Source organism: Stigmatopora argus, chromosome 7 (genome assembly GCF_051989625.1).
Source record: "Stigmatopora argus isolate UIUO_Sarg chromosome 7, RoL_Sarg_1.0, whole genome shotgun sequence".
NCBI lineage: Eukaryota > Metazoa > Chordata > Actinopteri > Syngnathiformes > Syngnathidae > Stigmatopora > Stigmatopora argus.
The window spans coordinates 8,693,655-8,720,788 of NC_135393.1; the positions used below are offsets into that span (position 1 = coordinate 8,693,655).

At 40.3% G+C, this 27,134-nt stretch overlaps 4 protein-coding genes across 6 annotated transcripts in view; all 4 read left to right on the top strand.

Annotated features, from left to right (window-relative positions):
• The first annotated feature begins 439 nt into the window (after positions 1 to 439).
• Positions 440 to 5,460, top strand: LOC144078138 (TBC1 domain family member 24-like). The gene is made up of 11 exons (XM_077606372.1): positions 440 to 626; positions 813 to 982; positions 1,048 to 1,309; positions 2,031 to 2,144; positions 2,276 to 2,692; positions 2,815 to 3,054; positions 3,179 to 3,334; positions 4,221 to 4,284; positions 4,361 to 4,459; positions 4,540 to 4,804; positions 5,227 to 5,460. The coding sequence occupies exons 1-11, from the start codon at positions 520 to 522 to the stop codon at positions 5,400 to 5,402; spliced, it is 2,070 nt and encodes a 689-aa protein (XP_077462498.1). The 5' UTR covers positions 440 to 519; the 3' UTR covers positions 5,403 to 5,460.
• A 1,256-nt stretch (positions 5,461 to 6,716) lies between these two features.
• Positions 6,717 to 11,037, top strand: LOC144077923 (uncharacterized). Its single transcript, XM_077606033.1, has 4 exons — positions 6,717 to 6,865; positions 7,695 to 7,745; positions 7,803 to 7,857; positions 8,015 to 11,037. The coding sequence occupies exons 2-4, from the start codon at positions 7,704 to 7,706 to the stop codon at positions 9,184 to 9,186; spliced, it is 1,269 nt and encodes a 422-aa protein (XP_077462159.1). The 5' UTR covers positions 6,717 to 6,865; positions 7,695 to 7,703; the 3' UTR covers positions 9,187 to 11,037.
• A 1,040-nt stretch (positions 11,038 to 12,077) lies between these two features.
• cfap52 (cilia and flagella associated protein 52) lies at positions 12,078 to 23,729 on the top strand. Of its 2 annotated transcripts, XM_077605656.1 has the most exons (15): positions 12,078 to 12,203; positions 12,752 to 12,833; positions 13,906 to 14,105; positions 14,721 to 14,857; positions 14,983 to 15,111; positions 15,417 to 15,513; positions 15,654 to 15,770; positions 15,866 to 15,966; positions 17,122 to 17,292; positions 18,334 to 18,482; positions 18,652 to 18,797; positions 19,168 to 19,319; positions 19,479 to 19,584; positions 22,805 to 22,916; positions 23,248 to 23,729. In XM_077605656.1, exons 2-15 carry the CDS (start codon positions 12,779 to 12,781, stop codon positions 23,427 to 23,429), a joined length of 1,854 nt encoding a protein of 617 aa, XP_077461782.1. In that variant the 5' UTR covers positions 12,078 to 12,203; positions 12,752 to 12,778; the 3' UTR covers positions 23,430 to 23,729. The 2 variants fall into 2 exon arrangements, with proteins under 2 accessions (XP_077461782.1, XP_077461783.1); XM_077605657.1 differs by lacking the exon at positions 12,078 to 12,203 and having other exon boundaries at positions 12,697 to 12,833.
• A 1,987-nt stretch (positions 23,730 to 25,716) lies between these two features.
• usp43a (ubiquitin specific peptidase 43a) overlaps positions 25,717 to 27,134 on the top strand; it is a 45,469-nt gene continuing 44,051 nt past the window's right edge. For both annotated transcript variants that reach the window (XM_077605210.1, XM_077605211.1), the window contains exon 1: positions 25,717 to 26,599. In XM_077605210.1, the coding sequence (XP_077461336.1) occupies positions 26,003 to 26,599 (597 nt within the window). In that variant the 5' untranslated portion in view covers positions 25,717 to 26,002. The remainder of the gene's footprint in view (positions 26,600 to 27,134) is intronic.

Sequence of the window (27,134 nt, forward strand, 5' to 3'; positions counted from 1 at the left end):
TGTATTCGTCAGAGATTATTTCTGTTTAGAGAACACGGGCTCAAAAGATGTTTTACCATTCTTATTGTCTTTTTCCTTTTGGCTTGTCAATTATGGGTTGACAAGGAGTGTCTCCTTTTTCCATATTAGACTATTTTCTCCCATATTTCTCTAACCTTTGTCTCAAAAACATTGAATATTGGCTGCCTCGATAACCCTAATTCTGAAAAAGTAGATTGTATTTGTCTGGTTATGATGTCCATGTCATATAACTGTGGATGTGGATTTTATTACCAAATACCTTCCTCTGAGGAGACATTATCTGTTGCCAGAAATAAGCACAACCTTTCCTGGTCAAAGTGTTAGGTCACCACAAACAAGCCTTATCACTCTGCTTCCCCACCCACAGGCATATATAAAGTCCTGCATAGGCCTCCCTGCATCACATCCTTCACCTTAACTTCCCAGGTGGACTTAATTCTCATCTTGAGATTGTGTGACTTCCTTCAGCAGTAGAAGTATCAGTTCAACCTGAGCATAATGACGGGAGGCAGACAGAGGTCTCACTCATATTACAACCCTGAGGACAGCAAGACCTATGGAATACAGACACAAGCTAAGGAGATCTGTCAAAGACCTCGTTCAAGGTAATGGAAATGGGCATGATGTGATTATTAATGAATATTCTAACAATTGATAGTGTAGCAGTTCATATAGCTTTTGAACATCTGGCATCTGATAACAAAGAGCTGAACAGATCAGGCTGTAGTTCACATTATGATGTTAAACATGATGGATGAATACATGATTTAACCTGTGATTATGCTATCCAGATCGTTTTACAGTTATGAAACAGCAGAACATGACTCTGACCATGATCTGGACCACTTATCCACGCCCAATCTACTGAGGCATAAAGCCACCACTCCCAAGAATCCCGTGAACAAAAATGAAAAGGTCACATCAAAATCAAACAAGCATTCCCTCTCAAGAGACACTAATGGTAAGTGCATCTTCTCTTTACTGGAGGCGTTTACTTCCCTTGTAAAATGTTGCACATGTGTACAGGGAGCAAAGGAAGTCTCAAGTGTGTGTCCATGATGACGATCTCTGAATCAGACAACTGGGAGATCTGCTCAAGCTCTGGCATGAAGTATGGTCAGTTTGTGGACTGGGAGAAAATTGATCCGGAAGCTGCAGAACGGTACCAGCAAATAGTGGCAAGTGAGCACCAGGAGCTGAAAGCCATTGGACGACAAGGATTCTGGGCTACCCCTCATACACTCAGGGCGAAGGCTTACTACCATATCATTCATACCTTACATTCAAGGTGAGCACCCCAAACATCAAAATTGGAGAGCTGGGAGATGCTGCTACAGAACCGAAATGTACATTAATACATTTCTTAGATATCCTCCAAATAGATCATAGCTATCAGCTGCTGCATGACCTATAAAGTTAACATAATGGAACGTACACATGCTCTTTTACTGTTAACATGGACGTAGAAAAGACTAGAAATTAAAGCCACATTAGGAAATGCCAAAAGAAATGAAGGCGGCAACTGACTTTCACAGGGAAGACCTGGTAATTATAATGAGACCAACATCACTAAGTTGGGGATACTGGGTACGTGACGCAAAAGAGAAGCATTAAGTTTCCACAGTTGTTAAGTCACCACTTAGTAAAACTGTTAGACGAAATAAAAATGAATACATTGAATAACTTTTACTAATGGCAAAAATTCTGCATTGTGGTAATGGAAATGTTTTCAAATTCATTTATTTATTTATGTCATATTGTTATAATATAGAATTGTTAGTTTATGGACAACAATTTATAACGCATATGCCTTAAAGATCAGAGGTTGTGGGTTTAAGTCTTTAATTTTTTCTCACATTCATTGTCTATGCATCTGTTCTCGTGCGCTCATGATATTTTATAAGAGTACTGTTCCAATCCTAAATATGCATATGAGATACGATGGGTGGATATTCAAATACCTATTACAGAACATTAACTGATACCAAATGTTTTGGCCTGTGCTGTAGGTGTGTCAGTCCGGAGCGAGAAGTCTATTATGAACTAAGCAAGAAGCTCTTTGGAGAACAAAAGCTGAGCAACCATACAGTACCAGACTATATGGAGGCAGGAGAGATACCAAGGTAGAAGCCTCCTACATTCAATACATTCTACAGGCATGACTGATTTGTTACTTGTGTGAAGAATAACGTGGAAAACCATGACCAAATCAAGAATGATGTGATAATCATTGTGATTGTTCATCTTTTTCTAGGTATTGCCTGAGTAAGGCTGGTCTGAATTCTGTCAAAAAGATTCTTCTCTGTCTTGGAAGGTACTTTCCAGACATGAACTTTTGCCCCATCCTTCCTGCATTGGTATCACTCATCTTGCACTTCAGCCAGGATGAAGCGGAGTGTTTCTACAGCGTGGCCAGACTAATTTGCTATAACGACCCAAATAAGCGATACATTAACCAGACCTTTCTCACATACCGAGCCTCGTGCATGACCTTCGGAGACCTTGCCAACAGGTGTTGCCGGGGTATCCGGAAGTTGATAGCCAGCTCACACCAGAACCTATTTGAATTTTACTCCGACTGGATCATGTGGATCTTTGCTGATCTTCCATTCACATTTGCCATAAGGGTGCTAGATGTCTACCTCCTGGAAGGTTACAAGGTTCTTTACAGGTTAGCAGTTTGTTTGTTTGCATTCAGCCACCCTTTGGTGTCCCAGAAACCTAAAAAACTAACAAAACGATGATACTGATGATACTGATGATACTGAAAAACAATGATAATAATTCTTGCAGGGTCGCTTTGGCTTTGCTGAGCCTCTACAAAGTGTCCGTTTCGTCCAGAGTTGCAGACGTGGAGGATTTCCGAACTGACATGAAAAGGTTCGTCCAGAATGTGGCTCGCCACTGCACGGCTGAGAATCTCCTCGAAAGAGCGTTCCTGGTTCCCATTGCAACGAGGAGAGAACTCAATCTCCTCTTCAAGGCCAACAAGGTCTCTCTCATGCAAAAAGGGGTCAGCATCCACCAGAAGAGGTGAATAAGGGTTTTTAATGTAAATAGGAAACTTCTCATCAAAATTCGTATTCACCTCCTTAACTAAATACGTATTTTTGGTTTGCTGGTGTCCTCGTCTCACTTTGCTATTTTGATCCTATAGGCAATCAGTGGATACAGTGGACTTCAACAACCTAAGCTCCAGTGTAGTGACTGGGACAGAGATGAGAGTCGTGTGGGCCTGGATACCAGAACGTTTTGCCCTTTTCAGTCCAATTAAGTTGTTCAGTTCAAAAGAACATGAGGGAAGTCTCGCTTCGTAAGTCAACCTTTTGCTCTATTGTAAGCGCAATGTGTGATTATAATAATTTATTGAAATAGCAGGACAAAAGAGACACATTTAGAAATGTACTTCACACCAAATTGGTTTTAGAGCAAGTACTTAAATTAACATCATTTAATATCACCAACTGTAAAAAGCTGTCTTGTCACCGTTATAAGCATTTTTATGCAAGTGACATCCAGTTTTAGTTATTCTCTTTTATATGTGCTACTTCAGTTAAGGTTACAGTAAAGGCTATTTGGTCAAAACAGTGGTAATTTAGTTTATTTTGTTTGTAGTATTTTCTTTATTATAATGAGGTATCAGGGCAGCCCGGCGGATGAGTGGTTAGCGCGTCGGCCTCACAGTGGGAGACCTGGGTTCAAATCCAGGTCGGTCCACCTGTGTGGAGTTTGCATGTGCTCCCTAGGCCTGTGTGGGTTTTCTCTGGATACTCCGGTTTCCTCCCACATTCCAAAGACATGCATGGTAGGCTGATAGGACGCTTTAAATTGTCCCCTGGTATGAGTGTGAATGTCAATGGTTGTTTGTCTCCTCGTGCCCTGCGATTGGCTGGCCACCAATTAAGGGTGTCTCCCGCCTCTGGCCCAAAGTCAGCTGGGATAGGCTCCAGCACCCCCCACGGCCCTAGTGAGGATAAAGTGGTTCAGAAAATGAGATCAAATGGGATAATGAGGTAGCAGATCCTTTCTGGATTTTTTAAAAATAAAATAGATTTCGAGATCTTTCTTCTGGTGACATTTTATTGTGGCATAACAATTAAGACCGCGCGTCGCGATTGGCGAGTGGGTGTGTTGATAGCACTAAAGGTCACATTTAAAGGTATATATGGATGAGTATTTATTAATATTATTTTTTAAAGGTTCTATTATCATGTAGAGGGCCACGAACCCGCAGTGTTGATCATCAAAACAGTGGATGAAGAGGTAATATTACAGCAACTGACCATGAACACAAAAGCAATGCATTTTAAATTGGATTAAACTGTATTTCATCTCTTAGGTCTTTGGTGCCTTCATTTCATCAGATATGACAGAGAGGCACAAGTACGACACTGATAAATCCACATTCTTCGGAACTTGCGAATGTTTTGTTTTCACGGTGAGCCAGACTACTAATATCATGCATTGATATGGGTGTGGAATGCCCACCAATGTCAGGAAAAATGATGGATCTTACAGCTTCGTCCCAGCATGGAGCGTTACCAGCGAGCCATGGTCAACATCATGACCAGGAAAGTCTGCCCTCAGCAGACTCAATGCAACTCCCAGAACACCTTCTGCACTACTCTGACGTGTCCAGCTGGGACCCCGCAAAACCCCAGCTACTTGACCATCCCTTTCACTGCTCCCGCACAAGACACCTTTCCTACAAAAGAGTCGAAGAGATCCAAAGAACAAGACGCTTCCAAGTTTATAGCTGGCACTGATGAACAGCTCATTATTGGTAGGTCAGCTGCTCTTAACTTTTTAAAGTTTTATAACATATAGAGCACAAATGGATTTGGAATGGTAAAATGACACGTGATTGGCTGCAAGTTACACCTCTAATTTGACCTTTGACAAATATTACCTGTCTTTTTTAATTTAAAATGAATAAATAAACCAAAAACAGAACCAATAACACTTGTCTTATTGTTAAAATCTGAAGCCATTTTTAAAAGTTAAATGAAGTATTTCCATTTTAAATGGCTTTTACCTTGTGAGAGAACTGAAATATGTTCATTGACAAAATGAGCATCAAAAGAAGGCGTTTAAAAGAAGCAGTTCTCTAGTTTAGGGAGGACATTTCCAAAGAATTCTGGACCCAAATGAAAAACAATCAACTTCATTGTGGGTAAATTGGCAACTTCTGCTTTTTTTTCCCAGGTGGAAATGGAGGCCATGCTATTTGTTTTCAGCAGAACCTTGAGACAGGCTACACAGAGTATTGTGAAACATTTAAGAACCCACCACTCTGCAAAGGACATTTCAAGATCCAGTCTCTAGAAGTCTGGGGAATCCAAAACTCTATTTGCCTTTCTAAATGTCAGCAAAATAATTAGTTCCATGGTATCCTTCCTTTTTCCTGTTTATTTTTATACAGAGATACGCACACATCCACTCATATATATATATATATATATATATATATATATATATATATATATATATATATATATATATATATATATATATATATATATATATATATATATATATATATATATATGTATATGGACAAACAGTGGAACGTGCTGTTTTGCATGTGTGTTGGGTGTTCTGTGTGTGTAGTACGTTTTGGTGCCGCATAGCCTCACTGTCGGAAAAAATTAAAGCTGTTTTTATTACATGAAATGTCTACTGGTACTAAATTCCCTGCAGCTATTTTCCAAGTGATATGACACCTACTAAAACTATTGTGCTCATAAATCAGTTTCCATTTTGTTTGCAAACATCCATGCATTTTCAAGACTAATTCTCCTTGTCAAGGTCACGGCATACTCCCAAAAATAAAATGCATTTTAAAATAAAATTTCATTTTAATGGACCAAGTTCATAGTTGATTCAAATGAAATAACAATAAAACATATCATTAAAACCCCCAAATTTAATAGCTCATACAACAAGGAACAAATGAAAGGTCTTTGTTAAACGATATATTTATATTGCTCGCTTAGTTTCTAGTGGCGCGGCGGCTGAGTGCTTAGCGCATCGGCCTCACAGTTCTGGGTACAGTCCACCTGTGTGGAGTTTGCATGTTTTCCCTGGGCCTGTGTGGGTTTTCTCCAGGTAGTCTGGTTTCCTCCCACATTCCAGAAACATGCATGGTAGGCCGTTTGGACACTCTAAATTGCCCCTAGGTATGAGTCTGAGAGTGAAGGGGTGTATGTCTCTTCGTGCCTTGAGATCGACTGGCTACCGATTCAGGGTGTCCCCCGCCTCTGGCCTGAAGTCAGCTGGGATAGGCTCCAGCACCCCCCCGCGACCCCTGTGAAGATAAAACAGTTCAGGAAATGAATGAACGAATGAATCGTTTGCTTCTGTAGAATAGCATGGCATGGGTAGGGTTCAGAAACGTGAATATTAGCCAAGAAACAATTGGAATAATTTAGATTTTTAATATTAAGTCTCCATTCTGTTGTGTTTCATTTATTTACTTTACTTAAATTATATTTTCGATATTTGATCTGCCATCTGACTTTTTAAATGTAAATGTACTTCATAGTTTGAAAGTTGTTATATGTAATTTTCTTAGTTTCAGTTAATATGATTGGTAACATTCAGACCGCAGATTAACTAATGTTGACATAATCATGAGGATGTGTCATACAAAGTCACGCGTTTTCCGAGTTTACAACGAGCATTTAAACGCAGCAGCCGCAGTGACGTAGTCTCAACATGGAGGGCAGTTTTTGAAACATTGCCACGCCTCCAGTTTAGCAATGGTCGCATCGGCCTGTTTCACACTAAATAAGTCACTTTTAAACATATTACAATAACCTCTGTGTTAACGTCTAATAGAAAGGTAGGTTTTGTATGTATTTATATATGTATTTATTATTATTTCATGAAGGTCTCAACGGTGTACACTGATTAGCTTGCTATCTTATTTGTCCGAAAGCAGCTAATGCTAACAACACTTCCCATGTCCGTTGCCGAGTGTATTTGCACACAAAGAATAATATCCGCTCATAAACTTGCAATGATTCCCATCCACCAGGACAGGCTAACATCAGTATTGACTCCAATATATGTGAATTTATCAAACAAAACGGTTTGGTGGACGTACTGCGATTCGTTTTAGTTTGCGTCATAAAGCTGAGCGTTTTACGGTCTTGAAGCGTAATTTGTATCACCAAAATCCGATACACCCGTCTTCTGCAACATTTTACATTGACAGCGAGATTCTAATTATTGCCAAATCACCGTAAATGGCTTTATTACTTAACACTATCATATCTATAGTTTGGAGTATCCGTGTGTGGTTTCATAGTTCTTTAAATAGTCATGGCTCCCATGTGATCAATAATTCTAGCATTATTCAGGTATGTTTCTATAATTTCGAAGGACTGATTTACATTACAAGTATTCTCCTATTTTTATTATTCAAATTAGGTTTCATTAATGAAAGCCATTTTGCAGTCAAGAGTTGCTTGTTTCAGAAGGAAATTCATTGGTAAACTGTCGGGGCTTTATTGCTTAAAAAGCCTGGCAGCCATTGAAGTAACACTTCAGTTTTGAGGCAAAACAATTCAGATGGAAAAAAAAACCGTCTGGATGCAGCCTTGTGAGTTTTGCAGTGTTTTACACTATTTTTTATAAATTATAATGAAGGTTGTGTGGTATTTTGCAAGGCCCCAGCCATGGAGGATGACGGTTCATCTGTGACGGATCACTCCTCAGATGTAAGTAAGTATTGACCTTTTTATATATATATATTTATATATATTTTATTTTGCAAGGCCCCAGCCATGGAGGATGACGATTCATCTGTGACGGATCACTCCTCGGATGTAAGTAAGTACTGACCTTTTTAATATATATATTTTAGGCTATATGAAGCTTCTTTTCAGGGAACACATAACCTGAATATTTCCTATGTAGAAGCATTTGTAAGTAGAGGTATCGCTGTACTTTTAATTCAAATACTGACTCTTTTTCATATGCTTACTAGGTGGTGAAGTATTCGATATTGAGTACATTGTAGAACCTGATTCCGGTGATGAATCGACTCCTGGCTTGGAGGATCAGAAAAAGCTTAAGAAAAAGTCTGATAAAAAGCCCGAGAGAAAAAAGCCTGACAAAAAGCCCAAGGGAAAGCAACAAAAGAGCCATCCTTGCACCCATTGCAACAAAGTATTTGACCGCCTTTCCAAACTTAACCGGCATCAATCTGTACACACAAGGCCAAGGGCCTTAAAGACTCTCTATCACTGTCAGCATTGTGACAAGACTTTCAAAAATGAAGAGAAGCTGTTACGACACCAGGACACCCATAGCCGAACAAGAGAGCACGCATGCGCCGATTGCGATAAAGTGTTTAACAAGCCTTCCAGGCTAGCACGCCATCGACGCATTCATGAGAGGAAACCAAAGGAACCCCACCAGTGTTCCTTCTGTGCCAAAACGTTTGATAAACTCTACCGACGCATCCGTCATGAACGAATGCACACGGGCGAAAGGCCTTTCACCTGTTCCTACTGTGGGAAGGGATTCTCCGAAATGGGCCACTGTAAAGCTCACGAAAAAACACACCAGGATAACCCTGAAAAGCCCCATCGCTGCACGGACTGCAGCATGTCCTTCTTCAAGGCCTCGGAACTGGGTCGGCACCAGCGCTCGCACACCGGAGAGAAGCCGTTTCAGTGCAGCGTATGTGACAGCTCCTTCGCCCGGTCAGAGAGTCTCAAGAGGCACATGAGGAGCCACACCGGTGAGCGGCCCTACACTTGTATCACTTGCAGCAAGGGATTTTACTCTCGCCAGGATTTGAACATTCACGTGCTCATCCACTCGGGAGAAAAGCCCCACCTTTGCCCCGTGTGCGGAAAAGGCTTCTCGCAACTAGGCAACATGAAGGAGCACGAGAAGAACGTCCACGTCAGGCCCGAAAAGTATGCTTGCAACGAATGCGGCGCCACCTTCACCCGGTTCAAGTCGCTCAACCTGCACCAGCGGGTGCACACCGGGGAGAGGCCGTATCTGTGCTTGCCGTGCGGTCGAAGCTTTTCCTGGAGTCACTGTTTGAGCAGACACCGCAGAACTCACGCTCACAAGCAGATGTTGAGGGATGCCACCAAAGACATACAAGATTTTCAAGTACTATCTCAGAATCCGTGCAGTTGATTGCGACCTGGTACATGTACTTGGCGCGAACATTCGATGGCCATACTGCAACTCGAGTCACACTACGTTCTGAAAGAACAGACAAAGGTGTTCATATGCTGGCGGCCCTCCCCGTTTAAATCGATTGGACTTCTACTTTGGGCAAACTAATTTGGATTTTCAGCAGGATGAAAAGTGCCACTTGATTAGACATAATCATCAATAGATTTAAGTGTTAAAAAGGCTATGAAATGGTGACCTTGTCAAAGATGAAAGTGACTGCACTTAGAATTGTGTGTGTAAAAAGTGGCTGGAAATTTGGAACTGAATTCGGGAAGGTTTTTTTTTTTTGGCCACTTCATAATTATTCCGCCCAAAAGATTAGTGGGTGGCACCAAGGCAGCTGAGAAAGGAAGACTAATTAATTAACATTAGCCTGTAAGTCATTTTTTGGGATGGATTTGTGTCTAAATCATAGCCTGGCATGGCAGAGCTATTGTGCCATATATAAATGCTACAAATATATTACATATATCAATCCAAGTAGGGTCCAATTGAGACCTTTTTCATTGGAGGAACCATAAAAATATATATGGTAACTGTGATTGCAACCATCACTGACCAATCCGCATAAGCTACAGTACAATGTATTGGTCAGGGACAGAGCAAAAACATTGTTTCTCATCTGCAGCTTCCACTTTTCGCTGTTTTCCTCGGCTTACTACAGGATAAATGAATGATCCAGGCAGAACTATCTAGCAAGGCTATCCAAAATATGGCCTATCATTTTAAAGTGTCTTGCTGTATTATTTCATAGAACCTGTAAGAACGTTATGTGGGGTTGCCAATCTAAAGCCAAGATGGCATTTGTGGCTTATGCCCTTGTTAATACATTAATTAACAATAATCAAGGGTTGGACTACAACTTTTTGCTTCCCTTCTATGGTGCTGTTCAAGGCAATTTGGACAAATTTAGGAAATGGTTTGGGGAAGTCCGGTTTCCAGTGGAAGTAGAAATTGGCATGTGACTGCATTTCCATGTTGGCTCATTTGTCATTTTTGTAGGTTGTGTTAGACAGATTGCCTTATATGATCGTTACTCTTCATATAATTTTGAAATGAATATTGGATGGCATAAAACTAGAAAATATCAATAAAACTCAACCACATCCAAACGGAACAGATGATCATATCACAAGTTATCTTAGTGTTTATTTTTGGTCAACTGTACTTTTTACACAGCTCATCGGGCATTTGCTGGGTAGATGTGTGAAGTCAGTGTCACATTCTGGTGTCATATATGAAGTACTTTTCAAACAGATGTTTTTTTTAAACAACAATAGGGATTTAGTGTTCTGTAGTTTTATGTAGAAATACAGGACTTCACTGGTCTCAGCCACATTGATCCATGATCCTAAGGGAGCCTGTAAAGTGAATTCAAAGATTTGTTTGTTTGAAGATAAATTGCAAACTATATATTATTATTGATTTGTGGGTGTATTTTTTTTCTCCCCACATTTTCAATGTTTTAATTTTGTATGTGTTTTACTCAAGGGCATCTGGTTCAACATAATCATGGTATATGAAGAGTGGACGGTTGATTTCTCACTAGTCTCTTTACACAAAATTTGTTCTCACCTGTATACCTGTTTTTTTGAACATTCTTCCTTGGTGGCTCAAAATGTAAAAGACATGTATTTTCACTTTACAGGGACTTTTAAGTTATTTGAGCTCAAAGACTCCAGGTCGAGCGGAAACCTTACAAAATGTGTACATATTGCATGCTTTGCCATTAACCTGAACCAATAGCCTGCTGTCATTGTGACTTGTGAGTCGTGTCAAAATAAAAAAATCTCCATGATCTCTTCAAAAGGAAGTGATAACTAGTTATTTTCAACAGTAAAGCTTTTTAACTATGTTGAATTTAACAGACCTTTACATAGGCTGACATGCATAATTCCAAAGTGATATTTGTATGGGCCAAATTCACTTTTGATTATGAGAATGGCAAGATTCTCACACCTAAACTGTTTAGGGTTAGGTTAAGGGTTAGATTTAGGGTTAAGTTTAGGGTTAGGTTGGGTTTAGGGTTATGTTTAGGGATAGGGTTAGGGTGAGGTGTAGTGTTAGGTTTAGGGCTAGGGTAAGGGTTAGTTTAAGGTTTAGGGTTTGGGTAAGGTTTAGGGTTAGGTCTGGAGTAAGGGTTAGGGTAAGGTTTAGGTTTAGGGCAAGGGTTAGAGTTAGGGTCAGAGTTAGGTGCAGGCGTGGCCAAGTCCGGTCCCTGAGAGCCTCTATCCAGTCTGTTTTCTAACCCTAACCCTCTCCCTCCACCAACACACCTGAATCAAATACTCGGCATCAGTATAAAGTTTCTGGACAGCTTGCTGATGAGTTGATCATTTTATTCACGTCTCGTAGAAGGGGAGATATGGAAAACTGACTGGATAGGAGCTCTTGAGGACTGGACTTGGCCACCCTTGGGTTAGACTATTAAAAAAAACTGAAAAAGAAACGGCCATTTAAAAAAAATGTCTGCCAGCACAAGGAAGGTTGTCAAAATGAATTCATGGACTCCAAGCTCACATTAGCGTGTGCAAGTCCTAAATGAAGAGTTTAAACATTTATGACAAAAATAAAAACTTCTGTTTAATTTGTTGTAGGGAAAGTCAATATTTTGTCTTTATTTAAACAAATTTAAATGACAATCTTAAAAAAAAACTATTCTATTGTCGATTTTGTTGGTAATACTTTAAATCAATATATACTAAATATAGTTAAATAAAATGAACAACATCTGAAACACAGGCCACAATAACCCTCTACAGTTATTGTCATGAATATTAGTATATTAATATAGTCGTATTTAGACCATTGACGGCGCTTGACGTCCACTTAGAATGGAAGGGGCGGGACTAACACGACGTGTGTTGCTAGGCAGCGTTTGTTAGTGGTATGGCGGTTTTCTTTGCAAACTTGCCTTCTGCTGAGAAATAAAAGTATCTTTTTAAAAAAGATACACGCTTCTACTGACGTCAACGGTATGTTTTGCAACATTACATTACCAAACAGCAATAATTTTCTCTGAAATCGGAGTGTGCAGAATAGTTTATGCATATATATTTGTTTTCTAGGTACTATCCGCAACACTTCTCCTGCATGGCGACTAATCATCAACATTAGTGCATATTATTATATTTTAAGATAGTTTGGGTTGTTTGGACTTGCAGTTCATATCATTTCGTAGATGAATGGGTCGGAGATCATATTGACATTTAATATCGTTTGCGCCCTATTGATCTTCAAAAGACACTGCTATGCATGTAAATGATGTAAACGATTGGATGAAGACATTTATTTTCGACGTCATCACGACGATAGTGCGTCCCAATTTACGTGCGTGCTTTCTGGACACGTTACCTTTTAATTACGTCACACGGAGCGTGTTCAAGTGATTATTATTTTTAATTGGTTTCCGAAAAACAAATGTCAAGTGACCAGAAAGCTTCTAAATGTGTGTTTTATTTATTTCTTTATCTATTTCATTAGAGTAATTATAATAATATATATGTATGTGTTCATTTCATAGTCGTCATATACTGGATTTTAAAACAACATGGAACCAAAAGAAGTTGCAGAGCTTCAACTGGAAAAAGTGTCCGGCTTTAACGGTAAACTCTAAAAGATGGCAAAATGGGAGAATTTTCACCATTTTGTCAAATCTATATACAATGAATACAAGAAAAGGCTACATCAAGTTAATTCTCCCAACAAAACTTTTTTTTAACCCTTAACGGGCTCTCATTTAACTCATTGGCTGCCATTGACGTCGCTCATTCATTCAGATTGTACTATTGCAAGATTAATCAGATTTTGGAACAACATAAATGGGTAATCATCATTATTATTATTATTACAACCGCTAACATTTTACTTCGGTTTTCTCCCGCATCCCAAAAACATGCATTTTAGGCTGAACAATATATGGATTTGTCTCCTTGTGCCCTGCGATTGGCTGTCCACCAATACAGGGTGTCCGTATTTGGCTGGGATAGGCTCCAGCACCCTTTATGACTCTTGTCAGGAAAAGCGGTACAGAAAATGAATGCATGAATGAAACGTAAAATGATCCACATTTACCCAAATAAGTGTTATTTAGTTTGTTATTGTCATTTTCTGAACCGCTTTATCCTCACTAGGGTCGCGGGGGATGCTGGAGCATATCCCAGCTGACTTCGGGAGGGGACACCCTAATTGGTGGCCAGCCAATCGCAGGGCACAAGGAGACAAACAACCATTCACGCTCACACTCATACCTAGAGACAATTTAAAGCGTCCAATCAGCCTACCATGCATGTCTTTGGAATGTGGGAGGAAACCAGAGTATCCGGAGAAAACCCACACAGGCCAGGGGAGAACATGCAAACTCCACACAGGTGGACCGACCTGGATTTGAACCCAGGTCCCCCACTGTGAGGCCGACACGCTAAGCCCTCATCCGCCGGGCCGCCCTAGTTCGTTATTATTGTTCTAAAATAATTAATTTTGCCAAAAGTATTATTTGTAAAAAGTGAACAAAGCATAATAGCAACTAAATCATTAGATAAAGCTACTGTATGTAGAAATATGTGCATAAATCTGCATTATTGACTCTATGTACTATACTTGTATGTACCGCTAGTCTGTACAGTGAATACATCGAACTATTCAGCATAATACATCTCCTTCCCTTTGTGATCTCAGGACAAGTGCATTTTGGCATGAGGCTTCATCCGGACAAAGAGCACCTCATCTATCCTCTGGGGTGCACCGTCGTCTTGGTGCGAATCAAAGATGGAAAGAGGCAATTCTTGCACGGTCACACCAGTGACATTTCGTGCCTCTCCATGTCCAAAAGTGGAATATATATTGCCTCAGGACAGGTCAATTACAATGACTTTGAGGTAAACTTTAGCAACAAAACTTTTCTTCATTTTGTAGCATACTCATTCATTCATTTATCCTCAAGGGCTGTACTGACTTAAAAAAAAGTCTTACACATCCTACTTCAAATGCAGTTTTGTTTGTGGTTTTAACACATTTGCTGCCCTTAAATGCAGCCCTTGACAATATTCCACCCCCCCATGAAGAGAAAATCTCGAGAGAGACATTCACACTAAACATGTATATTTTGCTCACCTGAAACAGTAGTTTTGTGCAGAAGAATGGTCCAAATATCCTCTTGACCATTGTACAGATTTGATTTTCAACTACAGAAAATGTTTGGATGAGGTTAACACTGCCAAAATGGCATCTACCTATTATTAAAACCATACATTCAAATACTTTTTCCTGCAACCAATTCTTTCTTCCAGCCAATTAGAGTGACCAAAGAAACAAATCACCATTCACGCTCATATTCACACAATTTAAAGTGTTAAATCAACGTAACATGCTTTGTTTTTACAATGTGGGATGAAATTGGAGCTCTTGAAGAAAACCCACACAGGAACACTGCGTACACAGGAAATACACTTTCAAATCTGGAGATTTTAAACGTCTGTGTGCTATTTTCAAAGGCTGAGATCATCATCTGGGATTACGCGAAGAGATGCGCATACACGGAATTTGTGATCCACGAAACCAAGGTGGAGGCACTGGCCTTTTCTCCCAATGACAAGTACCTGGTGTCTCTCGGGGGTCAAGATGATGGCAGGTAAAATTCATATTCGCAATGTAGAACAGAGTGAATATAGAGTTGTCAAATCCTGAAGTATTTGTGAAATTTCAAAAATGGTGGCATTGACTTGGTAGACTGACACTTGTCTGTTTTGATCATAGAATACTCCTGTGGAACCTTAAGACCAAACAGGCTGTTTGTTCAGCTCCGGCGATGCCTTTGAGTTTATGTCATCGTCTCACTGTCAAGTACTCAAACACAAATGACAACATGTTTGTCTCTGCTGGCAGGTGCGTAAATAATCAATGATTACTTTTCATTGAAAAGCATTAGAAAATTAGAGAAAATTGGAGATTTATTATTTAATGCGTCGCCGGTAAATGCTACTAGGAAAAAAGGGTCCCAAAATCTAAAACACTTGTTTACCCACTATGAATTATGATTTTTGACGATTCCCAGCTCTGTACAACTTCCGTATTTTGACATTTTGAATAAATGGATCATTTGTATCATGTGTGGTGATTCAAATAATCAGACGACAACTAGCAGTCACTTTTTGTGTTTTTTCCCTTATTCTTTTGGTTTTCTTGCACAGGGGAACATTGCAAATCTGGGAGTTGGATGAGTTCAACAAAATTAAACCTACAGACTGTAGGATGCGCAAACTAAAAAGGACGGTGAAATGCATAGAGGTGTGTATATGATTATAATTTTGAAGACATTACATTTCATTTGTTTTTTACCCTAATATTTGTTTTGTGCCAGTAATTTGCCCATGCATTGGGTGTGAATCTGAGTTTGAGGCCTCACATTGTCATAATTGTTTTCACAGTTCTCTCCAGATGATGAATTCATTTACTGTGGCACAACCACTGGGGACATCTTAAAAATTAGCACCAAAACAAAGGTGTTGGCTGACTACGGTCCAATGAAGACTAAACACAATCTGGTAAGTCTTCTTATCAGATTCAACTCTCGTCTTGATAAAATTTCTTGATGAATGCAATTTTTTTTGCGTAAGTGTCCAATGTTTTTCATGAACAGGGGGCTAATGTCCTAAAAGTCTTGAGTACGGGTGATTTACTTGTTGGTTCTGGATTTGGCACCTTGACTCTGTGCTCCCCCACCACCTTCAAAGCTATCAAGTGAGTCAACCGTGTATTTTATTAGCCGGAAATGTAGTTAGTGGTATGCTTGGACCAGTGTTTCCGAGACTTTTTATGTCAAGGCAAATAGTTGGCTGGCCATAAAACCAGGTAGTCAGTCCCATGAAATGTGTTGCGTGATACCCAAGTATACAGCATATACCCACTTGGAAGAGTTTATAGATTTGCGTATACACAGTGGTATAATCTGCGTGATACATTTTTGTACAGTATACAGTGGTACCTCTACATACAAGCTTAATTCGTTCCGGGACTGAGCTCGTATGTCGATCTTCTCGTAACTCGAACGAACGTTTCCCATTGAAATGAACTAAAAAGAAATTAATTAGTTCCAACCCTCTGAAAAAAACACCAAAAACAGGATATTGGATTGGAAAAAATGTTTGATTTCTTCTAAATCGCCATCTATTTACAAAGTAACACATAACTAGTGATTTAATAGTAACCCCTAGACACACTCAAACATATGTTTAATGTAACTTTTGAGTTCCCGCAACACCTCCAAATGCAATCTCCACCCAGTGCTCGTAGATATGTGTTATACACGAAAGAGATGCGGCAAAAAAGACAGTGCGCTACAATGATAACCAGCCTCTCATGTCTTGGCCACCTGGCTTTCTCGCATCTCGAAATTTTCCTCGTATCTCGAACTGCTTGTATGTAGAGGTGCTCGTATGTAGAGGTACCACTGTACTATATTTTTAAAAATTGATTCTGTGATATATCGTGATATTACTTTGCACAGTTCATGTTTCGATTCAAAATCCATATGAATCGATTTTTGCATGTTGAGTTTTTGGTGGAAATAAACAAGAGGTAGAATCACCACTGGCGTTCACTAGTTAGCAGCAGTCAGCTGCCGTGCCCTGACAGATATTTCATAAAAACAATGTATAGTATATGACATTTTCTTCATTCATTCATTCATTTTCGGAACCGCTTTATCCTCACACGGGTTGCGGGGGGTGCTGGAGCCTATCCCATCTGACTTTCAGGCACGAGGCGAGGGACACCTTGAATTGGTGGCCAGCCAATCCTATTGTTATGTATTTTTAACTATAGGAAGTGAGAATGTTCCTTTTGAAAGTCAGGGCATCAAAATACCTCCTTTGGATTTGTTTTCTACCACCTTAGACGCGTGCAGATGAACAACGGGGTGACATCCATCGCTTTAAAAGATAACGGGCGCCAATTTTTCGCTGGCACAGATGCATCAGAGATCTACTGCATCGATATGTTTGACTTTAAAGCAGAGCTTGTCTCCACCAATCACCATGGTGCCGTCTTGGACGTCTCCATCGCTTTGTAAGTAGTGTACTGAAAATAGAAAGAAAGAAAAATGGAGTGAGACATTTCTTCAATAAATGTTATTTATTTATTTTGGCATCTAATCCATTAAGGGACTTAGTGTAATGTCAGAATTTCTTTTTAATGTAACTTTTGGCTGCTAATATAGTTAATTCTTGAACAAATTACACCAATTGCAAACTGTATAGTTACTTTATTTTTTTAAACATTTTAACATTTTCAACACAAAAACCATTTTTTATTCGGTGTTATCATTCAAAATGTGAAATTTAGGTGTTTTCCAAAGCTCCAGGGCAGTCATTGTGTAAATTCAGTACCCAGTAACCCCACTAGAGAGGGATATAAGCAGACTTATGTAGTGGCAGTGTAGACAGCTAGGTATATAGTACTTGCTATTTGAATATTATAATAATTTAAAAAAATAAAAAATATAAATAAACACTACCTTTAATCATTGGTAAGGCGAGTGGCTATTTTTGATGATTAAAAAAAAGCAATATGTAGTCAAAATGAATCTTTAAAAAAAACATACCTGTGTTTTTATAAAACTTGTAGAAAATAATATAAATACATTTGTGAATGACAAGACTGTTAATAAAAACAATTAAAATGAATACAAACTGAAAAACGCTTTTTTTTCATCGTCATTTTTTTATTATAACTCACTGCATGCTAATGATGGCAATATCCGTCCAATTTAAATGTGGAAAACTGGTTGTGAATACTAATTTTATAGCGGTAAATACGGCGTGTAACAGATGGTCATTCGCCACTCCCGTTCAAAAAGAATTGGATTGGAGTGGCAGTATCAGCGGTAGTTAATGAGTTTAAATGAGTGCCCTTTGAAGGTTAAAAACAAAACTCATCATTCGTGCATTAACGGTTTGATATGATATATAAAATTATATGATATATGACAAGTTGTGCATGTAATATATATATTTGTTTACATCTGATTGTAATGTTAATTTACACATACTCTTGTTTCCATCACTGTTTTTCTTTTTTCCCCCCTTTTTTAAAACTATGTATCATCAGTGGATCCTCAGAGTTGTTTGTTACGGGCTCAGAAGAAGATATCAGGGTGTGGCATAAAGACAAATCCAAACAGCTGCTGAGGATCACGGAACCCTGTCTTTCTTGTAACTCAGTGCACCTTATGATTGACGGACACAGCATTGTTACAGGTGTGTAAGTGTCAGTATTGTGTATTGTGACTTCTTCTTAAACATGAATTAAAATGTGCAATTTGTAGTAATTCATCAGAAAAGTTAGGCTTAGCCTAATGAAACAATTTTGCAACCTGTTCAGGGTGGACTTGATAATGAGTTGCATTTTTTTTTTCATTTTTGTCAGGATGGAATGATGGGAAGATTCGCATATTTGCCCCGCAGAGTGGTCGCCTTATGCTAATCATTCACAATGCACATCGTAATGGCGTATCAGCCATCAAAGGATCTACTGACTGCAAGAAGATTGTCAGTGGGGGACAGGAGGGAACGGTATGTTTCAGATCAAAGAGCAAACCTTTCTTCCCCTACTCTCCACAATATATACGTCCAAAATGTAAATACAGCAGTTACTCTCTGTTGATGGATTGTAATATTTAGCTCTGGTAAAAGCAGCTAATACGTACTTTGTTTTTAATTTTCCTTTTAGTCACAGATACAGTGTGAGAGATAAAGTGTCAGTTTAACTCCAATTTTATTACAAAGGACATCATGTAGTTGTCTTAGCGCTGGCCTTTTCGTCTGGTTGTCTATTTGTAGCAGGGATAGACGCAACCCGCCCCTTTGACAGAAATGATAGAGAAAATGGACAAACCTGAAATGATCTATTAACTGTGTGTTTCTTGAATTCAACATACTATAGGTGTGTGTTTGGGAGCTGCTGAAGCACGGACAACGTCGTCTTGCTTTTTTGACGGAGCACAAACACACTGTTAGGTGTGTCCAGATCAAGAAAGATGACATGGAATGTGTCACTGCAAGCATGGATGGAACATGCATTATCTGGGACATTGTGTGAGTTGTCATCCAACCAAGAAACGAGTTGGCCCACAACCTAGACTAAAGAACACAGACTAGTCAAAAATGCAGGGGATATTTGTTTTTGGGCACAATGTTATGACTTTACACTTTAAAAGAATTTTTGTGGTAAAGTAAAAATGTTCTATTGTATAGGAAATTTGTGCGAATCCGGAAGGTGATATCCCAAAACTCGTCATTCAAGACCGTGTGCTACCACCCTGATGAACACCAGATTATCACCAGTGGCACCGACAGAAAGGTTGGTTTCACCCAAACCATTTTCTAATCAAATCGGCGTTTAGCAATGGTCTCACTTTGTCTGGACATTTTCCAATTTACAGCCAAAATGTGTCACATTAATAATCTAAATGTCCCATTATTGCATCATAATACTTTCAAGTCGCTGAGCCGAGCACAAGCGAGAAGGCTGCTGCCGCGCTATGATTGGTGCAGCCTCCCACGGCGACCACTTGCACAACAACACACACACGTCCGCACATTAGTTTGAAAAGCTTGTTTATTTCTCGGCCTGTCGTAATTAAGATGGCGCTGTCCTTGTTCTAATGTGTGTGCATTTCACACTTGTGCAATCACATTATGTCAGTTATTTATTTGTACCCTTCCTAAAATATTGCATTTTTTTTTTCAAATTGAGTTGTAATTGTTATTAATGATCCGCCTCGTGGTGTAGAGGTTCACTCGCCAGACTTGGGTGTGGGCAGGCGTGGGCTCGATTCCTGCTGGTAGCGGTATGATTGGGAGTGCAGATGGTTGTTTGTCTCTCCGTGTGCCCTACAGCTGACTGGCGACCAGTCTAGGGTGTAGTCTGCCTTTTGCCCGAAGACAGCTGGGTTAGGCTCCAGCCCCCCTGCAACCCTTTTGAGGATGGACGGTCATGAAGATGAATGAATGAATGGTTAGAGATGATGTGAAAGGCAGATAAGCCTTTGACATCAATCAAATGAACTGCTGTATGTCGACTTGCAATATCTACTAGAACTGTTTGCAAATGTTATTGCTTTTTTTTTTAGAATTCACCTTCTGACCAGTTACTTGAAACCTATTCTCCTATTTGTTTGTTTTTTATTGAGGCCAAAACCCTGTAACAAAATCCAAAACAAGCATTAATTTGGCATTTGATGATGGCCTATGTTACAGTGATTTGAGAAGCTTTACAACCATCTGGTACATTCACAAAAAACATTTCGATTATAAATACTTCCATGGCTTGGACAATCAAGTACAGATCATTAAAAAAAAATCTACTTAAACACAGTAACTTTCCCTAGTAATCGTATTATACTACTTCCCGCCACTACGAGAAATAAAGACAACGTGCGGTGATTAGCCCAATTGTGAAAGAGGGATCCACACGAGGCAGCCCTCACGCCTTCCTGTGTGCGAATGAGCCGACGCCAGCCTAATGCTGGCCAAAATCCACCATCTGCTCATCCCAGGACACAGGCACTCTGTCTGGGAGAGGTAGATAAATACGTGCGAATTGGGCTCTTAGTGCAGTGCTTTAGAAATACTATGTAAGACTAAACTGTGTGAGGACTCATTAAATATTGTGGTACAATATTTTGACTATTTTGGATATAGTGCTTGTCCTCATTACAGCTGCAAGGTTTACCCTCGACAACCAATCACAGGGCAAATACCGACAAACAAGTATTCACGGTCACATTAAAACCTATAGGAAATGTATTGAGCCTAAGATGCCTGTTTGAAGAATGAAGGTGGGTGTTGGAGAACATGCAAACCCAGGTCAAGAACTACAGCTTTGATGCCGATGCACTACATTAACTGTTTAGAATTGCCAGTGCATTTGTCGTGATGCGGTAAAAATCTCTTTTTATTGCATGGAAGCGGTTAAAAAGTCATTCAAGTTTTCCACTTTTCTGTATGCGGAGCAGTAGCGCACATTTTCAATTTATTGCATGCGCTGCTCAGCGTTGGACCGTAGCCCGGTTTTCCCCCCTGAGAACACAGATGGGCCAAGAAAAGTCGCATAGGCAGTGTCACTAATAAGCTGCTCAAATGAGACGAGGCGGTTCGAGGTCGTGACTGGAAAGAATCAAGAGACAGAGAAAAACGACATGATGTTCTGGGTCACTTCCTAGTTTTTTTGCCACTTTTTAAAATTTATGGTGGCATATTTCATTACCATATCTGCAGTTATTAACAGTCTGAAATATAATCCAATACAATCATGTCCTGATTCTGTCTGATGATCTTAAATCCTGCATCTATATTTCCATGTCCTTTCATTTCATGATAAATAACTATTTAAATGAAATAACATATTTCAGATCAAATGTAACGATCCCTAATGCCATACACTTTTAATGGCGAATAAATCAAGTTCTTTTCAAGTAGACAAACTTTTGAATGTGTAACCACAGCAGAAACGCATAATTGATGGGACTTATAACCCCACTGAACTTGGTTCTTTATACTAACAGTGTGCGAGCAAATACATGTATAATAAAAAAGTGAATTTGCCATAATATGTGTCCCTTTGAGGTGGCCCGATGGACTAGTGGTCAGCGCATCTACCTCACAGTTTTGGGGTCGGTGGTTCGATCCTAGGTCAGTCCTCACTGTGTGCTTGTGTGGGTTTTCTTTGGGTACTCCAGTTTCCTCCCACATCCCAAAAACATGCATGATAGGCTGCTTGGATACTCTAGATTGCCCCTGAGAATGAGTGTGAGTGTAAATGGTTCCTTGTCTACCTGTGCCCGCCCTGCGATTGGCTGGCCACCAATTCAGGGTGTCCCTCGCGTGGCGCCCATAGTTAGCTAGGATAGGCTCCAGCCCCTGCCCCCCCTTGTTAGGATAATTGGTTCCGAAAATCAATGAATATCCCTTTGAAGTATGTGCTTGCCGCCTACACTATTAAATCAACAGACTGAATTTAAAGTGAATGTTTAAAAAATGGAATATTAATGCCATTTTTTCAAGCGATAAGTAATACAATGCTCAGCCCTGCCCTAATGACAAAGTTTGCACGCGTTATCATGGTGAGAGTTTTGTCACCTTCGTTAAATAAACACAGTCATCTGGGATGATGATTAACCTAGGCTTCTGTTTAGTGAGCATAATTTCAACCTAACCTTGGAAAAGATGATTTTTTGCCTGAAATTTGACTATTATCTAGACAGGTTAATTAACAACAGAGCAAAAGCGTTTATGAGGTCCTGCTCAAGATAAAATAACATGAAATAAATGCCTACTTATAACATGTACATGAATAAATAAATAAAAATCACAGTAACGTATTTTCTGCACTATAAGACGCAATTTAGAGAATTTGAGACAATTTTTAGCTGCCGGGCAGCCACGCACAGAATAGTCAATATGAAAAATAATTATGATTAGACAGTAGGTGAGAATGAAGAATATATCACTTGACTGGCCTTATAGAAAGGTCTGCCTTTTATTAGTGTCAAATAAGTAACTGTTCCCTTCCTGTTGAGGTTGTCTACTGGGATGTGCATGATGGGACAAGAATCCGAGAACTGCATGGTACAGACACGTCGGCCGTCAACTGCATGCATGTCTCCCATGACGGCAGATTTTTTGTGACAGGTAACGAATGGATCATTATGTAGCTGGTCTTTACTCGCCACTTCCTCTCATGTTTAAAATACTTGTAGTATTTGTTTGTTGTTATTCAAATAACTCGTTTTTTTGCCACCAATGAGTTTGTGCCAATTCAATTATGTGGATTTGATTACAACAAATGCAAATAATACTGGCCACCGATTGAGGGTGTTGCCTTTAGTTAGCTGGGATAGGCTACAGCACCCCTTCACAGAAGAAATCCAGAGTCTACGACTGTACAGAACTGTGAGGCAGATGTGCTACCAGATTATATATGAATGCACAACTATGATATTACATGTCTTTTCTCTGTCAGGTGGTGATGACAAATTGGTGAGGGTCTGGGATTACATGGAGGGTGTGGTCACCCATGTAGGAAAAGCTCATGGTGGCGGAATCACCAGTGTTGAGATCTGCTGTAACAACAGCACCCTCGTCAGCACCAGTTCAGATGGGGCCATTATGCGCTGGAAATTTCCTCACCCGCTCTTGGAATGATGGGGCGTTGGGCTAGATAAGCAACACTTGCAAAACTAGTGAGCAAATATTGTTTATATACAATCTCAAAGAATGTACATTAAAGTTGATAAACTGAACTGTTCTTAACAAATGTACATTTAAAGTGGAACATTTTAACAATACCATAAATTAAACCACCAACCTGCACGGCTAACCTGGTTCGCATATCTGTTGGAAGTAACAGTAAGGGTAAGAGTAACTTTATCTCCTTTGATCGGACCCTCATTTTTCTTTCTTGACATCAACAAAAAAAATCACTACTCAATGGCTCCTTTTAATATAAAAATGATTCCACTTGTGCCCGCCCGATTTGTAATCAGAAATAAAGCTCAAGAAGGACATATGTCAAGTTTATCCTCTGTGTACAAAGTCATTTTGCTACTGAAAGTAGTGTGTTTGCGCAAGAAAAACAAATTGCTCTTGGGATGAACTTGAATTACTTGATAAAATTATTTCATTTCCCTACCACACATCTGGAGTTAAACCACTTCTCGGTTTTGTACAACGTCATTTTGGTTTTGACTCATGATTACCTACTTCATTTTCCCTAAAAGGCATAAAAGTTTGCTGAGCAGATTGGGTACATTCACCCTATTTTGCACTGCTTTTGTGCGTTTCCAACAATAGCAGAGTAAGAGCATTAGGGAAATTACGGAAACGTCGGCTCTGACTATCTGTTCCAATAAATCAGCATATCTGGCCCTCTAAATTCAATCTTGAGCGGCGGTGAGCTGTGAAATTAAGGCTCGAATGATTAGAATTGGAGTAGAACGAGGCAGATGCTAGCTTCCTGTCGACAATCCAGAACTGCACAAAAAAAACTCCATTTATGTATTTGCTGGAGTTTTCAGCAGCGCCAGCCTTGAGATATTGAGTGAAGCTATTTTAGGCTCTGTTGTCCTCTGCGTTTTAGACAAGGTGTTACACTCTGGTGGGAGTGTGGATGGAGATTGTGCATCTAAGTGGCCATCTGTGTTTTGACAGTACCATCTGAAATGCACATCTGGTAGTCTATTGAACGTCAAAACACCCGTTTTTAAATATATGTTTATGCGTGTTTATGAAGACTCCTACACAGATGGTTTAGTGTGATAGAAAATATGTCCAAAATACAACTTTTTTTTCTAGGAAAACTCCTTCATGTACAATGTACATTATGTTGTTCCATTAATACAACCTAAGGGAGCTAAAGACTGTTACACTCAGACTGAAGGTTGAAGTAACTCAAATTTGTTATTACTTCAATGGGCTCTAATAAGATTCATGATGCTTTGAACAGGCCTGTGGTTGTCCTTCTCTCTGTGTCACTACGACTTACTGGTGACCAGTCTAGAGTGTAGTCTGCCTTTTACCTAAAGTCAACTGGGATAGGCTCCAGCAAACGTTGTGACAATATGCCATACGGATGATGGATTAAACAAACAATCCCCCCAACAACTTTCTGTTGGTTTTCTGTTATGTATGGGTCACTTCTAGTTACTTTTTGAGCATTAATAGTAATAATTATAGTAATAATCCTGATAATATTGGGTCTCTTAGAATATATCTCTGCCTTTTCCAATATGAATGCAATCAGGTTATGGTCGCAAATATTTATCTGAAATAGATTTTCTTTTTTATAGTATTAATTGAGTGCCCCATGTTTATGTAAATAATGTTAAATATTCTTACACAGGGCGGCCCGGCTGATGAGTGGTTAGCAGGTTGGCCTCACAGCTTTGGGATCCTGGGTTCAAATCCAGGTCTATCCACCTGTGTGGAGTTTGTATGTTCTACCCGGGCTCGCGTGGGTTTTCTCTGGGTACTCCGGTTTTCTCCCACATTCCAAAGACATGCATGGTAGGCTGATTCGACACTGTAATTGCCCTTAGGTAGGATTGTCAGCATGAATGGATGTTTGTCTCCTTGTCCCCTGCGATTGGCTGGCCACCAATTCAGGGTGTCCCCCGCCCCTGGCCCAAAGTCAGCTGGGAAAGGCACCAGCACCCCCCGTGACCCTAGTGAGGATAAAACAGTTCCAAAAATGAGGAGATATACATAGATGTATTTTTTATAGTGTTAAATTGAGTGCTCATTTTTTATGTAAATATTTTTTTATTATATTCTTACATTCCAAAACAGATTTTTTATTGTATGTATATTTTAACTGTATATTAATACTGCACTCCCATTGGAAGTCAACCGCACGTGTACCCAATGAAGTGGCCGGTGCGTGTTTATTATCCTCCGTAGAGTGTGGAAGGCGGGCATTGTTCGTACTATCCGAGCGGGAGGAAGGAGAATTGGCTACGGGGGTACCGCTGCAGTAGTACCGTGTGGCACCAAAGATGAGGAGGGCAGCATCAATATAAACGCGACGAGCGAACCACATGCTTTGCCGGTACCGGTTCGGTGCCATTTCAGCGGCTGTGGGAGGAGGAAGAGGAGGCGGAAGACTAGACTGCCTGGCAGACAGGTGCACCTCCTCCCCTTCTTCCTCCTCCTCCTCTTCCTCCTCCTCCACAGTATAGCGAGTGTTCCGACTGTCAGGTGCAGGCAGGCAGGCAGCAGCCATGGATCCCCGCAAGGAGAAGCCCCGCAAGCCCACGAAAGCCAAAACGATGAAGCGGAAAGAGAAAAAGCCCCGAAGCGGCATGTTCACCCGGCGGAAAAAATCCCTTCGTTCTTTCAGTCAGTTCATGAGCCGGATTCTTAAAACTTTGAGCACTTTGGCGCACTTCGGCGAAGGGCGGCCACCGGAACCCGGAGAGGACGACGACGACGGCGGCTTCGGTCGGAGCGACAGCGGCGGCTTTAGAGAAGAACCCCCGGTGAGTGTTCCGAAGGAAGGCGCCGTGAAAAAGAGCTCCACGCTCTCCTCGCACGGGTCGGTCAAAGAGCGACTGTCGTGGTGCTACGGCGACAAGACGCCCGGAGCTCTTGGTCTCAAAAATCACGGGAACACCTGCTTCATGAACGCCGTGGTGCAGTGCCTCAGCAACACCGACCTTTTGGCCGAGTACCTCGGCTTGGAACGCTACAAGCCGGACGTGTTGGGCCGGAGAGTGAACGGCGAGACCGCTAGGGGTGAGGTGACCGAGCAACTGGCGTCGCTGGTTCGAGCCTTGTGGACGCTGGAGTACACGCCGCAGCTTTCGGTGGATTTTAAGGTGAGATTGTGTGGTATGGATTTCATTCGATTACACTAAGTACGATTTGAGTGAGTTATTTACTTATTTATTTATTTGATATTGTCAACTGTAACAGTGCGCTTAGTAGTCACGAGACTCCACAGGTGCATTGGAATTGAGGGAAAGTCTCAAATGGGCGTGGTCCCTTCCTTAACTTAATGTTGTCAAGTTGGGAAAGGACTGCACTGTGTTGCCCATATCACCCAATTAAGGTGGACAGATCTGGTGGTTGCAAAAACATTTTGTGAGTGGGGAGAATTGAACATGTGTGCTTATAATGTTGTTATAGTTTTGAATGGTTGTCCGTCTCCTTGTGTCCTGCGATTGGCGGGCCACCAATTCTAGGTTTACCCCGCTTGGTGCTTGAAGTCAGATGGGATAGGATTCAGCACCCCCCGTGACCCTTGTGAGGTTCAGAAAATGAATGAAAGAATGAAAATGTTGATATAGTGTTTTTCTCAACATTTCTCCTCATTTCACTATTTTGCTAACTTGGAGAACCACTTATTTTAGT

Coding starts and splice junctions, on each gene's coding strand:
- LOC144078138 (XM_077606372.1), top strand. CDS start 520: ATGACGGGAGGCAGACAGAGGTCTCACTCATATTACAACCCTGAGGAC. Junction 627..812: donor TGTCAAAGACCTCGTTCAAG/GTAATGGAAATG, acceptor TATGCTATCCAG/ATCGTTTTACAGTTATGAAA. Junction 4,805..5,226: donor TGATGAACAGCTCATTATTG/GTAGGTCAGCTG, acceptor TTTTTTTCCCAG/GTGGAAATGGAGGCCATGCT.
- LOC144077923 (XM_077606033.1), top strand. CDS start 7,704: ATGGAGGATGACGGTTCATCTGTGACGGATCACTCCTCAGAT. Junction 7,746..7,802: donor TGACGGATCACTCCTCAGAT/GTAAGTAAGTAT, acceptor TTATTTTGCAAG/GCCCCAGCCATGGAGGATGA. Junction 7,858..8,014: donor GGATCACTCCTCGGATGTAA/GTAAGTACTGAC, acceptor TATGCTTACTAG/GTGGTGAAGTATTCGATATT.
- cfap52 (XM_077605656.1), top strand. CDS start 12,779: ATGGAACCAAAAGAAGTTGCAGAGCTTCAACTGGAAAAAGTGTCCGGC. Junction 15,112..15,416: donor ATGTTTGTCTCTGCTGGCAG/GTGCGTAAATAA, acceptor TTTCTTGCACAG/GGGAACATTGCAAATCTGGG. Junction 19,320..19,478: donor TGCATTATCTGGGACATTGT/GTGAGTTGTCAT, acceptor TCTATTGTATAG/GAAATTTGTGCGAATCCGGA.